This window comes from Schistocerca gregaria, chromosome 9, assembly GCF_023897955.1.
Source record: "Schistocerca gregaria isolate iqSchGreg1 chromosome 9, iqSchGreg1.2, whole genome shotgun sequence".
In the NCBI taxonomy this organism is placed as follows: Eukaryota; Metazoa; Arthropoda; class Insecta; order Orthoptera; family Acrididae; genus Schistocerca; species Schistocerca gregaria.
In genome coordinates, this window is record NC_064928.1 from 83,310,575 (window position 1) to 83,333,942 (window position 23,368).

At 43.0% G+C, this 23,368-nt stretch overlaps 1 protein-coding gene across 3 annotated transcripts in view; it reads left to right on the forward strand.

Annotated features, from left to right (window-relative positions):
• The window catches only part of LOC126291833 (uncharacterized), a 272,033-nt gene that overhangs the window by 87,221 nt on the left and 161,444 nt on the right, over nt 1-23,368 (forward strand). For all 3 annotated transcript variants that reach the window (XM_049985544.1, XM_049985545.1, XM_049985546.1), the window contains exon 2: nt 4,361-4,475. In XM_049985544.1, the coding sequence (XP_049841501.1) occupies nt 4,361-4,475 (115 nt within the window). The remainder of the gene's footprint in view (nt 1-4,360; nt 4,476-23,368) is intronic.

Sequence of the window (23,368 nt, forward strand, 5' to 3'; positions counted from 1 at the left end):
ATTTAAGGAAACAGAAAGTGTTCAGCCACCTCTGAAACATCAACCACGACCTGCAACAAACGATGATGCCCAAGTAGGTGTTTTAGCTGCTGTCGTGGCTAATCTGCACATCAGTAGCAGACCAACTGCGCTAGACTCGGGAATCTCAAAAACGTTTGGCTTTGAGAATGCTACATCAACATTGATTGCACCAGCAATTGCATGGCAATGACATTGAACCTCATGTACAGTTCTGCCACTGGGCACAAGAGAAATTACGGGACAATGACAGATTTCTTTGCATGCGTTCTATGTAGCGACAAAGCATCATTCACCAACAGCGATAACGTAAATTTGCATAATATTCACTATTGGGCAACAGAAAATCCACGATGGTAGCAACAAGTGGAACATCAGCGACCTTGGCGGCTTAATGTATGGTGCGGCAGTATGGGAGGAAGTATATTGGCCCCCATTTTATCGATGGCAATCTAAATGGTGCAATGTATGCTGATTTCCTACATAATGTTCTACCGATGTTTCATTGCATGACAGAATGGCGATGTACTTCCAACATGATGGATGTCAGGCACATAGCTCGCGTGCGCTTGAAGCAGTATTGAATAGCATATTTCATGACAGGTGGATTGGTCATTGAAGCACCATACCATGGCCTGCACGTTCACCGGATCTGATGTCCCCGGATTTCTTTCTGTGGGGAAAGCTGAAGGATATTTGCTATCGTGATGCACCGACAATGCTTGACAACATGCGTCAGCACATTGTCAATGCATATGCGAACATTACGGAAGGCAAAGTACTTGCTGTTGAGAGGAATGTCATTACATGTATTGCCAAATGCATTGAGTTGATGGACATCAGTTTGAGCATTTATTGTATTAATGTGGTATTTACAGGTAATCACACTGTAACAGCAGGCATTCTCAGAAATGATAAGTTCACAAAGGTACTTGTATCACATTGGAACGACTGAAATAAAATGTTCAAATGTACCTATATTCTGTATTTTAATTTAAAAAAACCTACCTGTTACCAACTGTTCGTCTAAAATTGTGAGCCGTATGTTTGTGACTATTACAGCGCCATCTATCACAAAGCAAAAAATGTGGTCCAACTAAAACATTCATATTTCTTTACGTACTACATGAATATGTAATAAAAAATGGGGGTTCCTATTTTAAAAAATGCAGTAGATATCCGTTTGACCTATGGCAGTGCCATCTAGCGGGCCAACCATAGCGCCATCTGGTTTCTACCTTCAAGCTAGACAAGTTTCGTTCTTCGTAGTTTTTTCGTTTGAGGCTTATTTCGTGAGATATTTAGCCCCTTCACAATCAATGGACCACCCTTTATTCCAGTCATCCTGTCCAGTTTTTATTCTTTTCAGCTCCCTCTAATATCACGGATGTCTTAATACACGTCATATCAGACTGTCCTTTCTTCTAGGCAATGTCACCCACATTTTCTTATTTTTACTTATTCTGTGGAGAACCGTCTCATTTCTTATCAGACAAAATAGACCAAAACATACAAGATGCTATTCACATACTACAGCATCAAGAGTGGGAATGTCATTTTGCTGAGAATCATTACAAATAAGAATCATGGGAAAGGAGCAAGCTGACTCGGCAACAAGAGACACATTCGAAGAAAGTAACTTTGCCATTTCCTGGAATGCTGTTATCTCATTGTTGGGGAGATGAGTTACATATGTGCAGGGGAATGTGTTGCTAGACGCACAAATTAAAAAATTAAAACCAGTGAAGCCTACAGTTTTGGCATGGTAAACATAGTTCCAAACACGCAGAGGAAGAAGTGGCCTTAAATTAGGGCACTGCCCTCTGACACGCAGGCACTTCATCACATCTCTTTGCGGAGATCGTGGTGCACCTGTTTCAGTGTGCCACATCTTATGTGATTGCATTTTAGATTCTGACAAGGACACTTGAATTTTTTTATATAGTAATTTGCTCCGTGTGTTTGGTAACAAAGATTGTGAAAAAGGTCTGAAGATTTATGTATTATCAAGAATCCCATACAGATTACTGGGACGGTATTTTAATGTGTTTCAGAGTGACTGGATCATTCACTTTTGGTCAATGGATCAAGCCAGCCACAACTATCTGAATCATAATTTTACAGTTCTGCTCGAATATTAATTTCTTGGTTAATACCTATTTTTAAACTCGGGCTTGGCTTTTTATTTGAGTATTTTTAATACCAATGTATATTACTGCTCACTAAAATTTACTTGTTCTCACAGTGGTTGGCTCTTTGTGTATTCTGAGTAGTGGTCCAGCAACTAGAGAATACTTTCAGAACTTTTTCCAGGCAATTCTCATTTTATTTAGTATCCTGTAACTGTACTATTGTTTTATTTAAATGTGATCAAAGGGAATGAAGATGCACGTAGATGTGCATACTCTCATGTGTGATTCTGAATGCATTTTAGTACATCAAAAGGGAACCATTGCCTGTGTTTTCATTGCCAGACTGTCTCTGAAGTCTCTGATATGTGTCCATGGGTCATTTTTGCCAAGAAGATTGCTTATGGGAAAAGACTGTACTTGCCCTAAATATTTAGTTCATATGCAGTGAGGATACTGAGAACCACATCATTCAGCATCTTGTGATTTTTATTTTCATCATTGGCACTATTGACTTATCGGCCCAGTTCAAAATGTAAGCACAAACTCTATCACCTCTATGACTGCTTACTAAAACTTAACTCTGCCTGCTGTAACACAAGTTTCTAAATTGTTGATGTTATTAAAATGGATGTTCCATTCTTACACTCAGTTTTTCTTCTCAAGCATTACATAAATGATCTTTCAATGTTTCTTTTACTGATAAATAATTATGAATTATTATAAAAAAAATTCATTCTGATTTTTTGGCTAGGACTGCAGACTATCTTCGGATTATAATTCCCCCTTATTATGTGGAAACATCATGAAAATTGCTTTGGGGGAAAACTATCCATTGATTTTACCCATGAAGGAGATTAGTTTCAAAAGCAATCAAACACAGCTATTAAAATTGTGGTGGTGCTGCTGCTGATCAGCAATTTTATATAAATATTTTTGAATTCATCTTTCCCAGGACCTGGGATAGAATGTAGGCCTAAATATTATTTCATACATACCTAAGACATTTATTTGTTTTAAACAATGGAAAACCCAGGATGGAATGCAACAATATTATGAAAAGGAATGTTGCTAGTAACTATATAGTCCGCCCGCAGTAGATGAGTGATCAGTGTGACAATGTCATTCCTAAGGGCCCAGGTTTGATTCCCAGCTGGATCTGACATTTTCTCCACTCAGGGACTGGATGTTTTGTTGTCCTAACCATCATCATTTCATTCCCATTGATGCACAAGTCACTGAAGTGGCGTAAAATCGAAAGACTTGCACCCGGAGAATGGTCTACCTGATGGGAGGCCCTAGTCGCATGACATTTACATTTTATTCACTAACCATATGGCGGAGATGCTGAGTTGCAAATAGGCACAGCAAAAAGACTGTCACAAAATGAGCTCTCCTCTGAGAAGGCCTCTGTCCAAAAAGAAAAAAATCTGTCCAAAAAGAAAAAAAAAATATTTATATCAGTAAGTGCTGCTCATGGGAGCGTAGAGGGGTGAGGTGGAGAGAGGGGTGTGAAGAGAGGTGCTGTTGGGAGGTTAGACAGAAGGGGGCAGCAGGGGGTAGTGGTAAAGGAGAGTAGTAAAAAGACTGGGTGTGTTGGTAGAACAGAGGGCTGTGCTGTTCCGGAATGGGAACAGGAAATGGGTAAGGAGAATGACTAATGAAGGTTGAAGCTGGGAGGGTTATGGGAACATAGGATATATCTTAGGGAGAGTTCCCACCTGTGCAGTTCAGAAAAGCTGGTGTTGCTGGGGAGGATCCAGATCAGTCACTGAGATGAAGAATGTTGTTGGGTGGCATGCTCAGCAACAGGGTGGTCACTTGTTTCTTGGCCACAGTTTGTCAGTGGCCATTCTTGTGGTCAGACAGCTTGTTGGTTGTTATGCCCATGTAGAATGCAGCACAGTGGTTGCAGCTTAGCTTGTAGATCACATGACTGGTTTCATATGTGTGTGTGTTTGTGTGTGTGAGAGAGAGAGAGAGACTATCCTTTTCACAATATTCTTACATTTATTTGTTTAGTTTTCTTGTTTGTAGTACATGGATTAGATAAGTCATTGACATCCATGGTGTCGATTCCTCTCGGTAAAGAGGGAATATTTAGGAAACTTTATCTTGTTTATTGTTTGATGCCTCATTTCTTCAAGAACTTAATTTGATACTTTCATCAAAATGAAATGAAGAAAAACAATAAGTGTTACTGAATGTTTCAGGCACAAGTCCTGAACGTACATATAGTATGGACTGGTCACAAGAACATCCTTCTCAACAAGAAACAAGATGCATCTATGACTGTGGAACCTACAACTACAATCGAGAACAGTGGAGGTGAGCTAACAGGCATATTTCTCAAGAGATAACACATAACTCCAGTTAGCATTTCACCCAAATCAGAAAACATTTTTATGCTATTTCACAATATCATGCTGGACCAGAATCTTTGAACTGCTGTGCAAAGAATATTACATTTTGAAGTCACACAATGAAATAAGGATGACACAGTCAAAAATACATCTTAAATTTCCAGAAAAACTTCAGTCATTCACTGAAATGCAATAATTAATATATTAACCATACAAAACCATTGTACTTTGTGAACATATCTGTTATAAAATCTCCCATTTGCATTGTGTTTGTGCAAATGCTACAATAACATAGTAATTAAGAATAGGACAAACCATGTGTTCATCAAGTAGTCCGAAAGTTTAATCGAGCTTTTGAAATTGGTATGACCACTATAACCTCTTAGTTCAAATTACTACAGGCAAACTTGCCCCACTAAGTGCAATATACAATTGCCAGGACAGCTATGCAACCCACAAGTTCCAATAGAGATCCTGCTAATACTTTCACCATTTGTCTATGTTAGATCTTAATATCAATTCTTCTGAACTCGGGAAACAACTAGCATGACAATTTTATCTTGCCCGTCATCTGATTGTGTCATAGTGCTCATGTTTCCCCATTCTATCCACAGACTTCTCTTCTTTTTGTCTTTCCTCTTTCATCTTAATGCTCATATGATTTGTAGCAATTTGACCTGTATGTGTCTTTAGCTCTTGACTGCAGTTAGTCATTTAATCCACAATAAATTTTATCATTATATGTACCACTTGGATGTATACAGTAAATTAGTTATGAGGAAGTACCCTTTAATTGTGGAAAACTAAATAACTTACAGAAATGTCTGATACAGCACTGAATGCAGTATGTCTTCAAGTTTTATTTACAAATGTTCATTGTGGTTAACTTTTGTAACCTGATGAATGTCCCATATGTACTCACTTTCCCGCCAAATACTATGAAGCAAATCCTGATGTGTGGTGAGAACTCTTCATGTTATCCATTGTCGCGATTATCGATGTTCCCAGAAGTGGAGGCATGAAAATTCTGTCTTTAATATAGCCCCATGCACCAAGTGGGGTTAAATCAGGTGATCATGGTGACCAGAATATTGTTCCACAAAGTCCAGTCCAAGTCAGCTCATTACTATGGACACATGTCACAGCTTGGTCATGATAATGTGGTGGCACACTATCTTCCAGAAAATAAAATCCTGCTGTAATTGAGGCATTAGATAATGTTCAAGCATATCCAGGTGTGATATTCTAGGAAAGTTTACTTAACAAAAAAAAAAAAGAAACATAAATTATATTGCATCATACTGCACAAGAAAAATTTACCTTAAGTGAGTCCTGTACATGTTCCATTACGTTCTGCTCAGCCCATATCCGAACATTATGCTGCTTCGCTCTACTGCAGTAACAAAAGCTGGCATTGCCACTGAACACAATTTTATTAAGAACATCATCTTCAGTGTGCATTTTGTTAAACATTTCTACACAAAACTCATCTTGTTTTTCTTTGTAGTTTGTCTTAAAGCTTGCAACATTTCCAGTTTGTAGGATCTGAATGACAGGAATTCCCATAATACCTTCTGCATAGTAAAACTAGGCATATTCAATTCTAAACTGGCATTCCTCTTTGATTTCCCCAGGCATTTAATGTAAGACTGCCAAACTTATTCAGTTGTTGTCAGGGACTGTTGGCTGATCTTGACATCGTATCCTGAGTGATGTAAAACCAGTTTCAGTAAAACAGTTTTACCAGTTAATAACAGTTTGCCATTGAAGTTTTGACTCATCACTATATAGTCCTCATTGATTCTGAACTGTAATAGCAGATTTGGTTTCATAAAACTATAAACTACACTGTCTGTGCTCTACTCCATTATACAACTCTATGATGACTGTTCGAATAACTCGTACATGCATGCCACCTTGGAGGAACATCAGAAACTACCAGTGTTGGGTAGAAATAAAAGTTGAATATATGCTGCATTCAGTGCTGTATCAAACATTTCTGTAAGTTGTTGACACTTTTCATAATTAAGGGTTATTTTTGTATAACTAATTTATAATCACTCTGTACTTCACCAGGGCTTCAGACTACTTTCATTCATGGGCTCAAGAAGAATTAACAACCTACCCACACTTCTTCCCATCCTTCCCAAAGTGGTATACCCGTGCCCATCAAATCTGTCATGAATCTTAGTCCACCCTTACAACCCACCTAATCCTAACCCCTTGCCACATGCGGCTTACCCCTGTGGGAGTCCTGTCTGATGCACCCACACAGCACATCCAACTTGAGTCCCATCACAGGTGTATCCTATCCTGTCAGAAGCAGGGCCACATGTGAAAGCTGTCATATCATATATGCTTGTTCTGCTGTAGCTTCACTACAGCAATCTATGTGGGCACAACTATGAACAAGCAGACCACCTGTATGAATTACCATTGCCAAACTGTGACAGAGACCAGAGCTGACCAATCAGTGGTGAAAACACTGCTGTACACAGCATGCTTGATTTCAGTGGCTATTTTCCAACCTTGCCATCTGGATCCTTATGGTCAACATCAGCTTTTCTAATGGGAATTGTCCTTCCAACACATCATTCAGTACCTTAATCCTCCTGGGCCCAGTTGCCTTTAGTCCCTACACAATGCCCACCAGTGCCTCTCCCCCAAGATCGTAATCTCACTCATCTTGCACACAGCCTCTCTCATCCTCTGTTCTACCTCATCTCCTAAGCCCTTTTTCCAAATTATTATGTGCTGAGCACAACTTTCCTTGCCTTGGACCAAACAAACTCATCGATTCCGCATTCGTATCCCATGCCCTTATTGACACTCCCTTCCATCAGTCGAGCATCTTTCCCCCAATCCCTCTCTCTTCTCCTGGACCCCTTTCCCAATCAACCTGACACAATTCTTCAGCCCTGTCAGTCTACAGTGCTGGCACAATTAGGCAGGACAATGTTGACAGGCTTGTGCATGTACTTACGTGTATGTGTATTCTATTGGTTCTGTAGATATTCTTTGTGAATGAATGTGTATACTACATTGATGATGCAAAACATTTTGAACCCTGCGAGCAACAAGAATGAATACTGCGAGCTGGTGTTGGAGCTGCCTGATTCAGTAGGGAAAGAAGCCATATACAAGAATGCGAGAAAACGTTGTAAGATTGATACGGGCTGTAAAAGGGGAAATCCACTGATATAAGTGAATTTGGACATATTAATACAAACAGGAATGTCTGTATGTAAGGTCAACTCACTCAAAACACTGGTAGCAGCTGTCCAGCAGGACCTGATAAATATGAGAATATGATTAGAACATAATTGAATGTGCAGCAGTGTGCATGTGGAGACTTTAGGTTACATAGCACAGCAGTTTAGTAAATTTTTGTGTAATTTCCTTTGATAAACCAGATGGTTAGCTATAGCATGAGTGACTTTACCTCTTTCTCTGCCTCATTTCCGTGTTTACCAACAATTTTTACAGTCTCTGCCACTCCTTTCTTCCTAGTTGCGACAATTTCTCTTCTTCACAATACTAGAGTAGCAGTCTATCTTTTCTGTATTTGTTAATATTCCAACCTGTGTTTTCCATTGCTCTGTTAAAGTAACTGTTAGCTTTGTGTACATTCTATCATCACTTTGATGACAGAAAGTTAATTTAAGAGCAGCTAAAACTCATGCCTGTCAGTTTAGGGATGAGTTTTGATTCCACAAACAACCCAGATGTTGCACCAGGATCACTCTTAAATTACACGAAAGAGAGAGCAACCAAATGATATGATGCTTTTATCCATGTGTAAAGTACATTGAGTGAAAAATGACTCCTGCCAAAACTAGTATGCTACAGTTAGCACCAGCTGGTGAATCCTACCTGTTAAAGCTGTAGCAGTTGGTCATGGGGCAGAGCACTGATCTTTAATTAACTTTCTGTCATCTAAGTAGTGATAGGATCTTCACAAACATAACCATTAGTTCAATGAAACAATGGAAAATACAGGTTGGAATATTAACAATTACAGAAAAGATTGCTACTCTCTGTAAAGACAAATTGTTGAGTTGCAGATAGGTGCAACTAAAAGACTGCTACATATCAATAGTTCTTCAATGGCAGCAGGTTCAATACCCAGTAGGCTGAAGGTCTCACAAAGGCCTTCACAGACAGGGATTACACAGATGTAGACAGCAAACAGATTTCCCGTGCCATATCTCTACACACACCATATCTTTCTCCCTCTCCCAAGAACCTGTTAAAAAGAAGTGCCCCTTCCATCACTCAGTATCATCCTGGACTAAAACAACTGAACCACATCCCTCTTGAAGGCTTTGATAAGCGACCATCGTGCTCTGATATGCGGGACATCCTACCCGAGATCCTTCCCACCCCTCCTAAAGTGGTGTTCTGTCTATGCCACTCCCAATCCCAATCCCTTGCTGCAGTCCTCTGTGGAGGACCTACATGCCCTATCCACCCACCCTGCACATCCTATTCCAGTCTTTTCACAGGCTTATCCTGCCCCATCAGAGGCTGGAACTCCTGTGAAAGCATCCATGTTTTGTGCTCAGCTCTTTGTATTGGTATGGGTACCAACCAGCTATCAACCTGGATGAATGGCCACCACCAAACTGTGGCCAAGAGCAAAGTGGACCACCCTTCAGCACAACATGCAGCTGAACACAACATGCTTAATTTCAGTGGCTGCTTCACAACCTGAGCCATGTGGATTCTTCTCTCTTCCACCAGCTTTTCTGAACTGTGCAGATGGGAATTATTTTCATGAAATTGTCCCAGCCTCAACCTGTGGTAACATACTGCCCCGCCCCCAGGGGCTTAGCATTCAGGTGCTGGGTACGGGCTTGGCAACCCCAGGGTTCCTGAGCTGGGGACTGGTAAGCGCCGCCAGTCCCCGGTTACCGTAAGCTCTGAGTATACTTCAGCGACCACCGTGTGGCACGACGGTGGAATGTTGTGTCTCTCAGGGAATGGGGATCTCGGCTTGACTGCCCGTATCGCGAGGATGGAATAAATCTCTATAAACAACACCTCAATCTAAAGGTGTGCTGCCCGCTGATGAGATGCATGGCTGTTGAGGTGGAACAGTTGTCAGCAGGCAACCTCTGGGGAACCTGCCACACCTCAGTTGTATAAGGCTTACTTAGGCACGCGGGGCTCTGTCTAGGTGTACTTCTAGTTCCCTAGCTGCTCGTGGGACCGAGATGGATCCTTCGAAATTCTCTTTTCCTTCTTCCCAGTGGAAAGGGTGGGCCACTGGAAGGTTCTAACACCCAGTCCTTATAGAGGGCTCATGCAGTCAGTCCCCCTGACTCCAGCACTTCTTTGACAAGTCCAGTCTTAGGTAACAGAATGCATTCTGGTAATCCGAATCCGTTTCTCATTGTGAAACGGAAGGAGGGTAGTTTCGAGAAGGTTTTGCCCTTCTATATACACAAGCGTTTGTAGGGAATCTGTGGCTCCTTAAAATCGGTGAAGCGCTTACGTAATGAGACCTTGCTAGTGGCAACTTCCACTTCCCAGCAAGCAACTAACCTGCAAGCTGCTAAATGCCTTGGGAGTATGCCATAGACACTGAACTGCACAGCACCTTGAACTACAGGAAAGGTGTTGTGACATGCCGGGATCTAGTTGACATTCCCAAGGAAGAGCTGCAATGTGAGTGGGCTCCGGAAGGTACAGTTGATGTCCAATATATCATGAAAAGGGTTGATGGCAATCTTGTCAAATCCGACTCCTTTATTCTGACTTTCAGCAGCATGAAACATCCTGAACATGTTAAAGCTGGCTTTCTTCGCCTTAGTGTGAGGCCCTATTTCCCGACCCCAATGCGCTGTTTTAAATGCCAGTGTTTTGGGCATGTAAAGGCGAAGCGACTTGTGGCTGCTCATGAAGGAGTTGGTTGCTCCTCTCCAACCAAATGTATCAATTGCTCTGGGAACCACCCTGTTTGGAGTAAGGACTGCCGAATATTTTTAGAGGAACGCAAAGTCCAGGAAATAAAAACAACTGAGTGTATCCCCTATGGTGAGGCCAAGAAGATCTATAAGTCGATGCAAGCTCCCACATTTGCTACATATTTTGCATCCCTGGTTCAGAAGCCTACTCCAAAAGTCAATGCCTCAATGCAGACAGAGGTGGTGAGTGTTGGCACTAATACCTGCGGCTGTCAGTGCACTTGCAATGCACCCAGTGTTTCAGAGCCAGTAGCCCCTACTCGAATGGCAGACAAAGGTACAGTGGCGAACTTTGGACAGCCCCTGGCGTCTCCAACAGCTGAGGATGTTCCGAAGCCCAGTACAGTCATTACCACTCGTACATCAGCTCCCCTAAAGCCCACCAAACCGCAGAAAGCTTACGTACAGCAGCAACAGTGGGTCAAATTCCGTGGTAAACCGTCTGACCATGCAGATGTTTTACGTGAGGCTTCATCTGACTCTTCCCCAGAGTTGATGGAATACGATGTATGTGTGGGGCAATCATCTCGCCCCACGCCTGCCCCTCCACCTGCTCTGGTCTCCCCACCCCATCAGAGACAGGACGAAGGTGCTATCCCCATCATAGATGACTCCCATACTTCAGTAGAACTTGCAAGGGTTCAGGACGCATGTGGAGGACCTTGGTCTACTATCTCAGGGTCGACCACTGTGTCTCTGTCTCCAGGAGACTTATTTCCATCCCTCTTACTCTCCTGAGCTACGAGGCTATACACTCCACAAAAAGGACGACCTGCATGGAGAGAGAGCTAGAGGAGGCGTAGGTATTTTCATCAGGGCGGACTACCACTCCTCGCCTTTCTCACTTACGATGACTTTACAGGCTGTCGCTGTGTCCGTGCACGTGCGTCATCCATTGACTGTATGTTCGCTTTGCTTGCCCCCACATGATGCACTTGATGAAGCGGCCCTCACCGACTTTCTAACACAGCTCCCCCAGCCATTCATTATTTGTGGTGATTTTACTCCCCACAATGTGCTTTGGGCCTCTGCAATTACCTGTCCCAGGGGTAGAGCAATTTAGAGGCTTCTCCTGTCATCCTATGCCTACTTGCTCAATGGAGGACAGACCACACCTTTCTGCCCGGTGACTGGGTCGTTCTCTGCCATTGATCTCGTGCTTTGCTCTCCAGCTCTTGCCGTGAGTGCTCATTGGGAAGTGGTTGCTGACTTGCACGGCAGTGATCATTTCCCAATCTGGATTCACCTGCCAGATCGCATGGGTCCCGAAAGGAAACCACCACGATGGGTGCTCCGTGGAGCCGACTGGACATTTTATAGCCAGTTGGCCCAGTTCAAACACTGTGCGAATGTTGAGGTGTGGGTGGATCATATTACCAAAACGGTCCACCACGCTGCTGCAGCAACCATTCCACAGACCACAGGCCACCAGAAGAGGCCATCTGTCCCTTGGTGGAGTGCCAAATGCCGCTCTGCAATCAGGACCAGGCGTGCGGCTCTGCCTCGGTTCCAGTGTCTGGCGACTGCTGAGAATCTTGCAGCCTTTCGGGTGGCGAGGGCAAGATGTCGTTGCATTATTTGTGAGAGCAAGAAGAGGTCGTGGCAAAAGTTCCTGAACACCATTAATCGTTCCACCAAAAGTTTCATTGTGTGGGAGACCATCAGGAGAATTTCTGGCAGAGGAGGAAGGTGCCCCGTAGCTGCTGTAATGAATAATGGCACTCTCCACACAGACCGAGAGACATTGCCCAGACTATGGCAGCGTATTTTGCCACAGTTACTGCAACAACCAGTCAGGATCCAGGTTTCCAGTGCCATAGAGCGGTTGCTGAGAGATGTAGTCTGGGCTTCCAGTCCACCTCTCATGAAGTTTACAACTGCCACATTTTCTATGTGGGAGCTGTATTCTGCATTGTCTGGAGCTCGTGACACATTCCCTGGTCACAACAGGATCCATTGCAGTATGCTATGGCACCTCACAATGCGCAACAAAGAAATCCTCCTGTGCACTTTTTCATGCCATTTGGGCATCGCGTCACTTTCCTGACACGTGGCGTGAGGCAATTTTAATTCCCTTTTTAAAACCTGGGAAAGATGTGCATCACGGTTTCACTGTCGTTCACACTGATGGCTCCAAACAGGAGAAATCCGTGGCTGTTCTGTGGTGTTCCCTGATCATGTTACCTGGATTTGCCTCCCTGCTGAATATACTGTTTTCGCAGCAGAGCTCCACGCGATCCTGAAGGCACTGGAGCAGACGACTCGTGTTTGGGGCAATTGATTTCTTCTCTGCTCCGATTCTCTTAGTGCCTTACAATCACTGCAGAACCTGTACCCGACTGAGGAGATGGTCCAGCTGATACATGACCAACTGTACTTGCTCCAATGGCGGGGTAAAGAGGTATCCTTCTGCTGGGTGCCTGGTCATGTAGGTATATGGGGCAATGAACAGGCCGATCAGGCTGCCAAGAAGGCCTGCAGAGAGCAGGATGTGGTCCAGTGTCCTATCCCTTGCAGTCTGTCATCTCTGCACTCCACAGGAAGTGCATGGAGTTGTGGGAGGACGAATGGCTGGCGGTGACTGCCAATAAACTGCGGTTGGTAAAGTCAACCACTCGGCCGTGGTGTTCCTCCTGCCGATTGCTCACTCCCTCACACGTCTTTGGATCGGGCACTGTCCTCTCACACATAACTTTTTACTATGGCGGGAGAATCCTCTGTTGTGTGATGCTTGTGGTGTGCACATCTTTGTCCGGCACATTTTAACAGACTGCATTTTATACCGTGATGCAAGGGCAGACGCACATGTTGATGGGGATCTGCCTCGTGTTTTAGCTAACGATGAGACGTGTGTGTCTAGGGTTTTTAAGTTTTGTGATGTGTCTGCACTCTGGCCTAAATTTTTAGGCTGGAGGTTTTAGTGTATTGCAGAGTGGCTGACTCCTCCATTTTTTTCCCCCTTGCGGTCAGCCAGCCACTTCCATCTGCTACATTGTTTTAACTCCCTCTACCATTTTCTTTGTGTTGTCCATGTTTTACTGCTGACGCCCTGCTTCATACCACACTTTGGTGTGGGTGAGCACATATTTTTCAGCGATTGTTCCCCATGTTTTATGTTCCATTTTATATTACTGTTCTTAGTTTTTTTCTTGACACCCGTCTCACTGTGTTACTGGACGGGCACTGAAAACCTTGCTGTCATGCACCCAAAAACCCCTCTACTACTACTACTACTACTACTATTACGTACTGTCCCCACACCCTCCACCCAACAATTTCCAATAGAAGAAGGGGGTGGGGGAGTAAAGAGGCTCAGAGTGCGTCAGCAGAATACAGGGCTGTGAAGTGCGGGAATGGGCACAGGAACTATCCTTTTCATAATATTATTACATTCCATTCTGGATTTTCCATTGTCTAAATACTAGTGATTACAAATTTCTAAGATGTAGATGTAGATGTAGAAAGGGGCTAGATGGGTAAGAACAATGACTAACAAAGTTTCAGGCCAGGAGGTTTCTGGGAACATAGGATATATTGCAGGGAGAGTTCCCACCTGTGCAACTCAGAAAAGCTGGTGTTGATGGGATGTATCCAGATGGCACAGGCTCTGAAGCAGTCACTGAAATGAAGAACTCTATTAAAGGATTATTGGCTGAAAGTTCACTTCCTGACAGTCTTTTGTTGTGCCTATCTGTGACTCCTCATCTCCTCTGTGTGATAAGTAGCAACTATCCTTCTCATACTGTTGCATCCCATTCTGGATTTTCCCTTGTTTAAATACTAGTGATTAAAGATTTCTGACATCATGAACCAACTACATTTAGATCAACTATCAAAGCATGTGATGAACTGATTAGTGCTCTCAGATTCAGAGGAATAGGGTTCAAATCCCCATCCACCTATCTAGATTTATGTTTTATGTTGTTTTCTTAATTCATTTAAGATGACTGCTGTGATGGTCCCTTTTTATTTTGTCTCCAGTCCAAGTCTGTACTTTATCTCTAATGAACCTCAGTTTCATTAAGTGCTAATCTTCCTTCCTTCAGGGTCACCAATACCATGCTTTAGCTTCAGAGTAAATATATAATGGAAGGAAAAAGGCATAACTCACTGTATAGCTGAGATGCTGAGTTGTTGAGTCACATAAAGAAGTTCATAGTTTTATGATGAACCCTTCAGAGCCTAATAAACTGAACATGAACATTATGACACATTGCCTAAGAGCATGTACTACCATCTTTTCAGTGCAATACAGTGGCAATTATGTATGGTTTGCAGTCAGCCAAGTCCACAGTAGGTTTCTGGAGGTATTTGCACCTGATGTCTATCCATAGGTCATGGAATTTCTATACACTATGGAATGGTGGTTAGTGGGTTTGGAGCTTGTACCAAATAGCATCCCAGCTGTGATTCATTGGGTTCTGAGAGACAAATTTGGTGACAAGGCCATCAAGGTGAGATTACTATCTTGCTCTACATAGCTTCACAAAGCTGCAACACAGCTTCACAAAGAAGAATTGAAAGAAGTTGACATTACTAATAATATGCACTCACAGACTTCTGAAAATGTTTCTTACAATCAGAACTGTGTTTCCCATACTGAAACTGACAGCAGAGAATTGTTTGGTAGCTCGGGAGATGTTTGTCACCAAAGCTGAACTAACTACAAGCCTTGAGGAATATGTTTTGTACAAGAAATAGGAGTGCATGGTGTGACTGTCAAACCTAAGCTCCAAACCAGGTATGAACAAAGTGGATGATGATGATTATGATGCCAAAGATGATGCTGGAAAAAATCAGACAGCCCTTTTTCGTAAAACTGTTTCAAGATATATTGTTGCTAGCACGCTGATTTAGGCACTCCCAGTTCCTGTTCTTTTAATGTTAACAGTAGTTAAAGATGGGGAAGCTGATGAAGTAGAAGCAATTCTGTTGTAGGAGGAACTGGAAGTGAGGTTAGCAGAAAGAACATTTCCTGTTGCTTCGGAGGATAGCCTATCAGTGGACTGGCTGTGTGCTTATAAAGATGAACCCAACTATGGTAACAGTAACAATGAAACAGGAGGAACTGAATAAATCTGTGCAGTCACAGTATGCTATCCAACAAGTCGAGATGTCAAGCTTGAAGTACAATTTACATTGACGCCAGAGGCTGTTACAACTGCAGAACCTATGGTGACAGGTAGTGTATGTGTTTTCCCCAGAATGCATTTGTAGCTTTACCTGCTCCCATAGTGTCAAAGATTAACATCACAACTGATTACAATTCTATGCCTTCCTTCTGTGGCATCAGTATCAAATCTGATGGACCAGTGTACAAGCCAGCTGACTGGTTGTGTAAGTGTCCCATCACATGGAATTATCATTTCTTACCTACCAAAGCCTGCTGCTGTGACAAGCTCAAGTGCTGTGCTGTACCTCTCCTTTAGCAGCAGTACTCCTTTGTGAGCTCTGCCGATAGTTATACCAAAAAGCCCAATCAAAAGCAAACAAGTCTCAGAAACATTTTCAGGTATCTCAATGTACAGTGGTGGAGGAAGAAATTTTCAAGACTGTTCAAATAAGCCATCACCTGCTGCAGTTAATCTAGAATAAAGTTGCCAAACATCTCAAGCTATCATACAGAACAGCCCAAATCAGGACGAGTTATATTGTCAGTCAGCCACCTCCATCTTTTTTAGTTGCTATCTCAACACTACAGGTGTTCTTAAATAAATTATTAGAAACCCCTGGTGGTGTTTGAGGTACTACCCAGTAAAGTGTGGTTTACTTCTTCACAAACTGGAAATGAAACCAGAATGAGATTTTCACTCTGCAAAGGAGTGTGCGCTGATATGAAACTTCCTAGCAGGTTAAAACTGTGTGCTGGACCGAGACTCGAACTCAGGACCTTTGCCTTTCGCGGGCAAGTGCTCTACCAACTGAGCTACCCAAGCATGACTCGCGCCCCATCGTCACAGCTCTACTTATGCCAGTACCTCGTCTCCTACCGTCCAAACTTTACAGAAGCTCTCCTGGAAGGTAGGAGATGAGGTACTGGCAGAAGTAGAGCTGTGAGGACGGAGCGTGAGTGGTGCTTGGGTAGCTCAGTTGGTAGAGCACTTGCCCGCGAAAGGCAAAGGTCCCGAGTTTGAGTCTCTGTCCGACACACAGTTTTAACCTGCCTGGAAATGAAACGACTAGTACCTCCACTAACACCAAGGCATTTACCATCAACTCCATGCTCTCCCCCGCCACACACACACACACACACACACACACACACACACACACACACACACACACACACACACACACACATACACATACCCACACCACCATTACCACCACCACCACGTTCTATCCTCTGAAAATACTACTGTTGATGGGGATATAGGCAGAGACTACCCTACCAGTGTTGATGTGTACGAGCAGAACAGATCATCAGTATATTTGGCTATCAATTGCAGTGAACAACAATTTATGGTTAACTGTCTAAATCCAGCTATGCAACCAGTCACCAGAAGGGAGAGGATGCAAGTTAATCCTAATTAGCTTATGGTAATTTAGCACCAGACGCTACATTACAGTGTTATAGTACCCAGCAATGGGGAAAATATGACATCATGTAGTTGAACAATCTCAGATTTTGTTATGAAATGTGCACAACTTACATGTTTTGTAAGGGGTGTGTTTTTTGCAATGGAGAAAAATGGCTATAGCCTACTGGCTTGCTCCTGTGACCCACATACGAGAGTGGGTTGAAAATTTTTTCACAATTGATTTAAATGTGAAGTACTTAAGTCTTGTGAAGGAGTGAATATACACATTTGTATTGTTAACTCAGGGAAATAGCATTGTACTTTGTGTTTGGCTTCCATTTCTGTATTTCACTGTCATTCTTTGGTTGTCTATGATATCATTTTGTCTCACTTGCCAAATTACTTTTAATGACTAATTCTACATCTACATAGATACTCTGCAAGACACCTTTCCTGTTCCACTCACAAATAGATTGAGGGAAAAACGACTGTCCTTATGCCTGCATATGAGCCCTAATTTCTTGTATCTTCATGGTCCTTATGCGCAAAATATGTTGGCAGCAGTAGAATCATTTGTCGTTTAGCTTCAGATGCTGGTTCTTTAATTTTTCTCAAAATTGTTCCTTAAAAGAATGTCACTTCCCCTCTGGGGGATTCTCAGTTGAGTTCCCAAGCAACTCCATTACACTTCCATGTTGTTCATGCCTACCTGCAACAAATCTAGCAGCCTCTCTCTGAATTGCTTCAATATCTTTCTTCGATCCGACCCGGTACAGATCCCAAACACTTGAGCAGTACTCAAGAATAGGTTGCACCAGTGTCCCATGTGCAAGCTCATGTACAGGTAACCATTACTACCTAAAATTCTCACAATAAACTGAAGTCACCCATTCGCCTCCACTATGACAGTTCTCACATTCATGCTTTGCGACTTTATACCCGTAAATTTAAACGATGTGACTGTCAAGCAGGACACTACTAATGCTGTATTTAAAAATAACAGGTTTGCTCTTCCTACTCATCTGCATCAACTTATATTTTTCCACATTTAGAGCTAGCTGCCATTCATCACATCAACTGGAAATTTTGTTGTCTTTTCTTATTGTCTTGTATCTTCCTTCAGTCACTCAACTTTGACATGCTTCTGGAGACCATAGCAGCATCAGCAAACAACCACAGAATGCTGCCCAGTCTGTCTACCAAATCATTTATATAAAGATTCCAAGACTTACCAAGCGGGAAAGTGCCGGCAGACAGGCACATGAACAAAACACACAAACACACACACAGAATTACCAAGCGGGATTCTGTGTGTGTGTTTGTGTGTTTTGTTCATGTGCCTGTCTGCCGGCGCTTTCCCGCTTGGTAAGTCTTGGAATCTTTGTTTTTAATATATTTTTCCCATGTGGAAGTTTCTTTCTATTTTATTTAAATCATTTATGTACATAGAGAATAACTGGTCCTATCACACTTCCCTGGGGGCACTCCCGACAATACCCATGTCTCTGAACACTCACTGTCAAGAACAACATATTGGGTTCTATTATTTAAGAAGTGTTTCAGCCACTCGCATATCTGTGGACTTATTTCATATGCTTGTAGCTTCATTAACAACCTGAAATGGGGCACAACATCAAATGCTTCTGAGAAATCTAGAAATATGGAACCTGCCTTTTGCCCTTCATCCATTGTTTGTAGTATATCCTGTGAGAAAAGGGCAAGCTGAGTTTTGTATGAGTGATGCTTTCTAAAACTTCGCTGATTCATGGACAAAAGCTTCTGTCTCAAGAAAGTTTATTGTATTGGAACTGAGAATTTGTTCAAGGACTCTGCTACAAACTGAAGTTAGCAGTATTGTTCTGTAATTTTGCAAGTCCATTCATTTACCCTTCTGATATACTGGAGTCACCTGCACTTTTTTTCCAGTCACTTGGGACTTTGCACTGGGTGACAGATTCGAGATAAATGCAGGCTAGGTAAGGGGCACTGCCATAGAGTACTCTTTGTAAAATCAGACTGGGATCTGGTGATTTATTTGCTTTCAAATCTTTCAGTCGTTTCTTTACACCAGGGGTGCTTGTTACCATGTTGCCCATACAGGAGTTCAAAATGGTTCAAATGGCTCTGAGCACTATGGGACTCAACTGCTGTGGTCATCAGTCCCCTAGAACTTAGAACTACTTAAACCTAACCAACCTAAGGACATCACACACATCCATTACAGGAGTTCCTCCGATGGTCAAATGACAGATGTTTGAATGATTATCCTGTATGAATAATTTCTTGAACATGAAATTTAAAGTTTTGGATTTCATTTTGCTATCTTCAGCTGCCACACCAAATTGGTCAGCAAGGGACTAAATGGAAGTCTTAGATCTGCTTTGCAATTTTATGTAAGAGCTTTAATGATGTTAAGGTAAATAATTTTTTATAATTTTTATAGCTAAAATGTTTTGTGTGTTTCATATTCACATGCTGTGCTGCCAGCTACAATAAAATTTTGATTGTAATTTAATTTTCTTTCTGAAATTGTAGCTGTTCACAGAAATCGATCTGTTTTAGCATTATATACTATTTTTATTTACCTCTTTGATAATTAATTCTTTTGCTAGGTTTATTGTAATATTTCCATTATATTTGCTGTCTGTTTGCATGATGGTGGCCTTGTGACACAGACGGTTATTCTAGTTGAAGATACTGTCCCCAGTGGAGAACACATTAACCGTGAAGGGATGCAGACAGACCACAATAATGTTGACGTAGTCCACAGTGTTGGCATCGCAGGTCCTATGTAAGTTGGACAGTCTATCGTATAGAGTAACATTGCCCCACTGGTCTGCATCCATGATACGATGGATGTTTTGTGCAGCCATTCACCTGGATGATAGCATATCCTGATATGACCATCAACCTGGCATAACAAGGAAAGTTGCCCACTGCAATCTTAATTGACAATAACCTGGAATCAATATTGTTTGGTTGTCTGTTGCAGGACCCCATGTTCAGTAATGTATGCTGAACAGTGCACTCCAAAATGCTTTTGGTGCAACAGCATTGTAGTCAGTCATCAGATCTGCCACAAATCATACCTATCCTGCTTTACAGAGTAGGCAAGTCTCTGACTTCCACCTTCAGTGACAAGGTGCAGACACCTGACACCTTATGGACTACGCAAGCTCCCACTAACCTTCACTCTCTCTCCATAAATGCTCACAACAGTAGCATGCAATCAGCCAACGAGCTTTGTCATTTTTTTCAGGCACCATGCTGTAATAATATGCCCTTTGTCAAATTCACTTATGCTAGCAGATTTCTCCACTTGTGACTTGCATTGTTGCTAAATTGAAATTTTATTGTTCCAAGCATATAAAAATCACTCGCGAAAAGGTGTAGTGATTTGGCAGTTGCAGAAAACATTTATATGTGTAATTCTTACAAATGCACAGGCAATATAAGGTAAATCATATTTCAACAAGACATCTGGCAGTAGCAATCCATGTTGGTTTCATTTGACTGTAGTCTGAAGATGACTTTTTATGCACACATGATCTTCCATAAATACCATCATTAAGGAGAACTTTTGGTGATATGGTACAAGCTAAGTTGTATGAAATATGATTTGCACACTTGCAATGCAGGAAACAAAAATAATTTTCATTTTATAGGTGGAATGATGTACTTTGGTGCAAACTTCCTCAAATCTCAATCTAACATGAAGCAAGAAATTTAGAGTACCTACCAATTCAAAAGAAAATCGTGAACATACCACACTAACCACCCTTTCTACAAATTGTATGATTATTTACATTCAAAGCAAGTAGAAATGTTACTTGTAAACTTGCTTGATAAGTGGTAGATACTGTAAACAGTACTTTCTTTTTACCAATGTACACATTTGAAAAGTGCCAATATCATCAAGTAAAAAATGAAACTACCATTAGAAAGTATTTCATATAACAGAGGTAGCAGCTACTTTTTCAAAGTACTGACTTTCCATCTCATTTACTAAACTAAGTTTGGCTGTTATTAACACAAATAATATTAAGCACAGAACAACAGCTTTTTATTAATATAGGAAACAAATTAAGCATCTGTGGTTTGCTTAGTTTTTGTTGAAATAAGTCACGATCTTTTCGACATCATTGATGGTTCTCCTTCTTGATATGACCCATAAAACTAAAATCCATCCAAATAGGCCACGAAGGCCCAACGGTGCCGACTAGTTGCCGTGTCATCATCAGCCCACAGGCGTCACTGGATGCAAATATGGAGGGGCATGTGGTCAGCACACCGCTTTCCCAGCTGTATGTCAGTTTACGAGACCGGAGCCACTACTTCTCAATCGAGTAGCTCTTCAGTTTGCCTCACAAGGGCTGAGTGCACCTTGCTTGGCAACAGCGCTCAGCAGACCAGATGGTCACCCATCCAAGTGCTAGCCCAGCCCAACAGCACCTAACTCTGATGATGTGACGGGAATCGGTGTTACCATTGCGGCAAGGCTGTTTAGATGATCCATGGAAAATGAGTAAGTGAAATAGCAGGCAGAAATGGTCACTGCAGGCGCTTTCCCTGCTTCTGTGAAGTACACTCTGAGACCAAAAAAAATTGAATCTCATTGGCTGGAGTTGAATTGTCTTCAGTGATGAATCCCACTTTGAACTGATCCTCCCCTTGCGGGTTTGGGGGTTAGAATAGGCCCGCGGTATTCCTGCCTGTCGTAAGAGGCGACTAAAAGGAGTCTCAAACTTTTTGGCCTTATTTGATGGTCCCCTGTTGGGTTTGACCCCCATCTCTCAAACTTTTCCGAAGAGCGAGCTGATTGGGGAAGGGCGCCTTACTTGGTACATTGTGTCCCTCTTGCGATCAGACCTTTCGTCAGCTTATACACCGTTCAATTGCAGTCCTGTCCGCTCTCCATCTCTTGGACATGACTCTGTTTCTGTGTGCAGATTACACCTTGCACTTTGCTGTGCCTCTTTATGCACCGACGGCGACCATGGACCACATGTTACCTAACATCCAGCACGGTAGCCAGTCCATTATGGTGGGGCCGCCATGTACCCTGTTGGTTGTAGCCCCCTGACAACACAGGGATCGCTCTACTGATGCCTGCGTCGTTAACTCCCCACGTATGCCGAGGAGTAGATGCCTATCCTCCTGGGGTATCGGGACTCCCGGCAATGGCCATCCTGTCAGGTGGCTCTTGCTGTGGCTGGGTGGCGCCCTTGGGGAGGGCCCTTGGTCGGAGTAGGTGGCATCAGGGCGGATGACCCACTATGAAGCGTGGTACATCGTCTCTCGCTGGTGGCTAGCCACCGGCAGTCTCTAAGCGTTCTCGGGCTCAGTTTAACGCTCAGAAGTACGATCCGAAAACGTTCCCCTCCCTGGCCACACCGTGGGAGGAACGTAAGTCTCAGGATGGCGGCAGCAGCAGTTATTTGCCTCGATTCTTAGTATGTTCGAGAGCTTATGTGGAGTCTTTTCTCTCCACAAAGCCTCAGTTCTTCGTCGAGCATTTAGAGGACACGTTTGGGGAGGTGGAGGGCTTGTCAAAAATGCGCTCTGGGTCAGTCCTGATACAAACAGCATCCTCTGCTCAGTCACGACGGTTACTCGATTGTGACAAGTTGGGGGATGTTGCCGTTATGATCACACCCCATAAGAGTTTAAATATGGTCCAGGGAGTTATTTACCATAGGGATCTTCTTTTGCAGTCTGATGAAGAGCTGCGCACCAATTTAGAGTGCCGAGGTGTACATTTCGTCCGGCGCGTCCATCGGGGCCCGAAGGAAAATGAGATTGCTACCGGTGCCTTCATCTTGCCTTCGAAGGGGATACATTACCGGAAAAGGTCAAGGTGATGGTCTACCGATGTGACATTAAGCCCTATACCCTTCCCCCAATGCGGTGCTTTAAGTGCTGGAAGTTTGGCCATATGTCTTCTCGCTGCACTTCCAGCCTCACATGTCGAGATTGCGGACGTCCATCACATCCCAATACTCCATGTGCCCTGCCTCCCATCTGTGTCAGCTGTGGGGAGCACCATTCACCTTGCTCGCCAGACTGCCGAATTTTCCAGAAAGAGCGTAAAAACGTGGAATACAAGACCCTGGACCAACTGACCTATACTGAGGCCAAAAGGAAATACGACCGACTCCATCCTGTGAGAATGACATCTTCCTACGCTGCTGCTACAACATCTGTGCTAGCCCCATCTGTTTCTTAAATTGTGGCCGGGTCGACGAGTAGTACAACTCCTCCTGCCTCCTCGCCAGTGGGGGGGCTCTACCCACCGGGTTGCTCCTGCGCCACCTACCTCAGGAGCAACACCATCCCACCCATCGGGGACATCCGTCCCCACTTCTAAA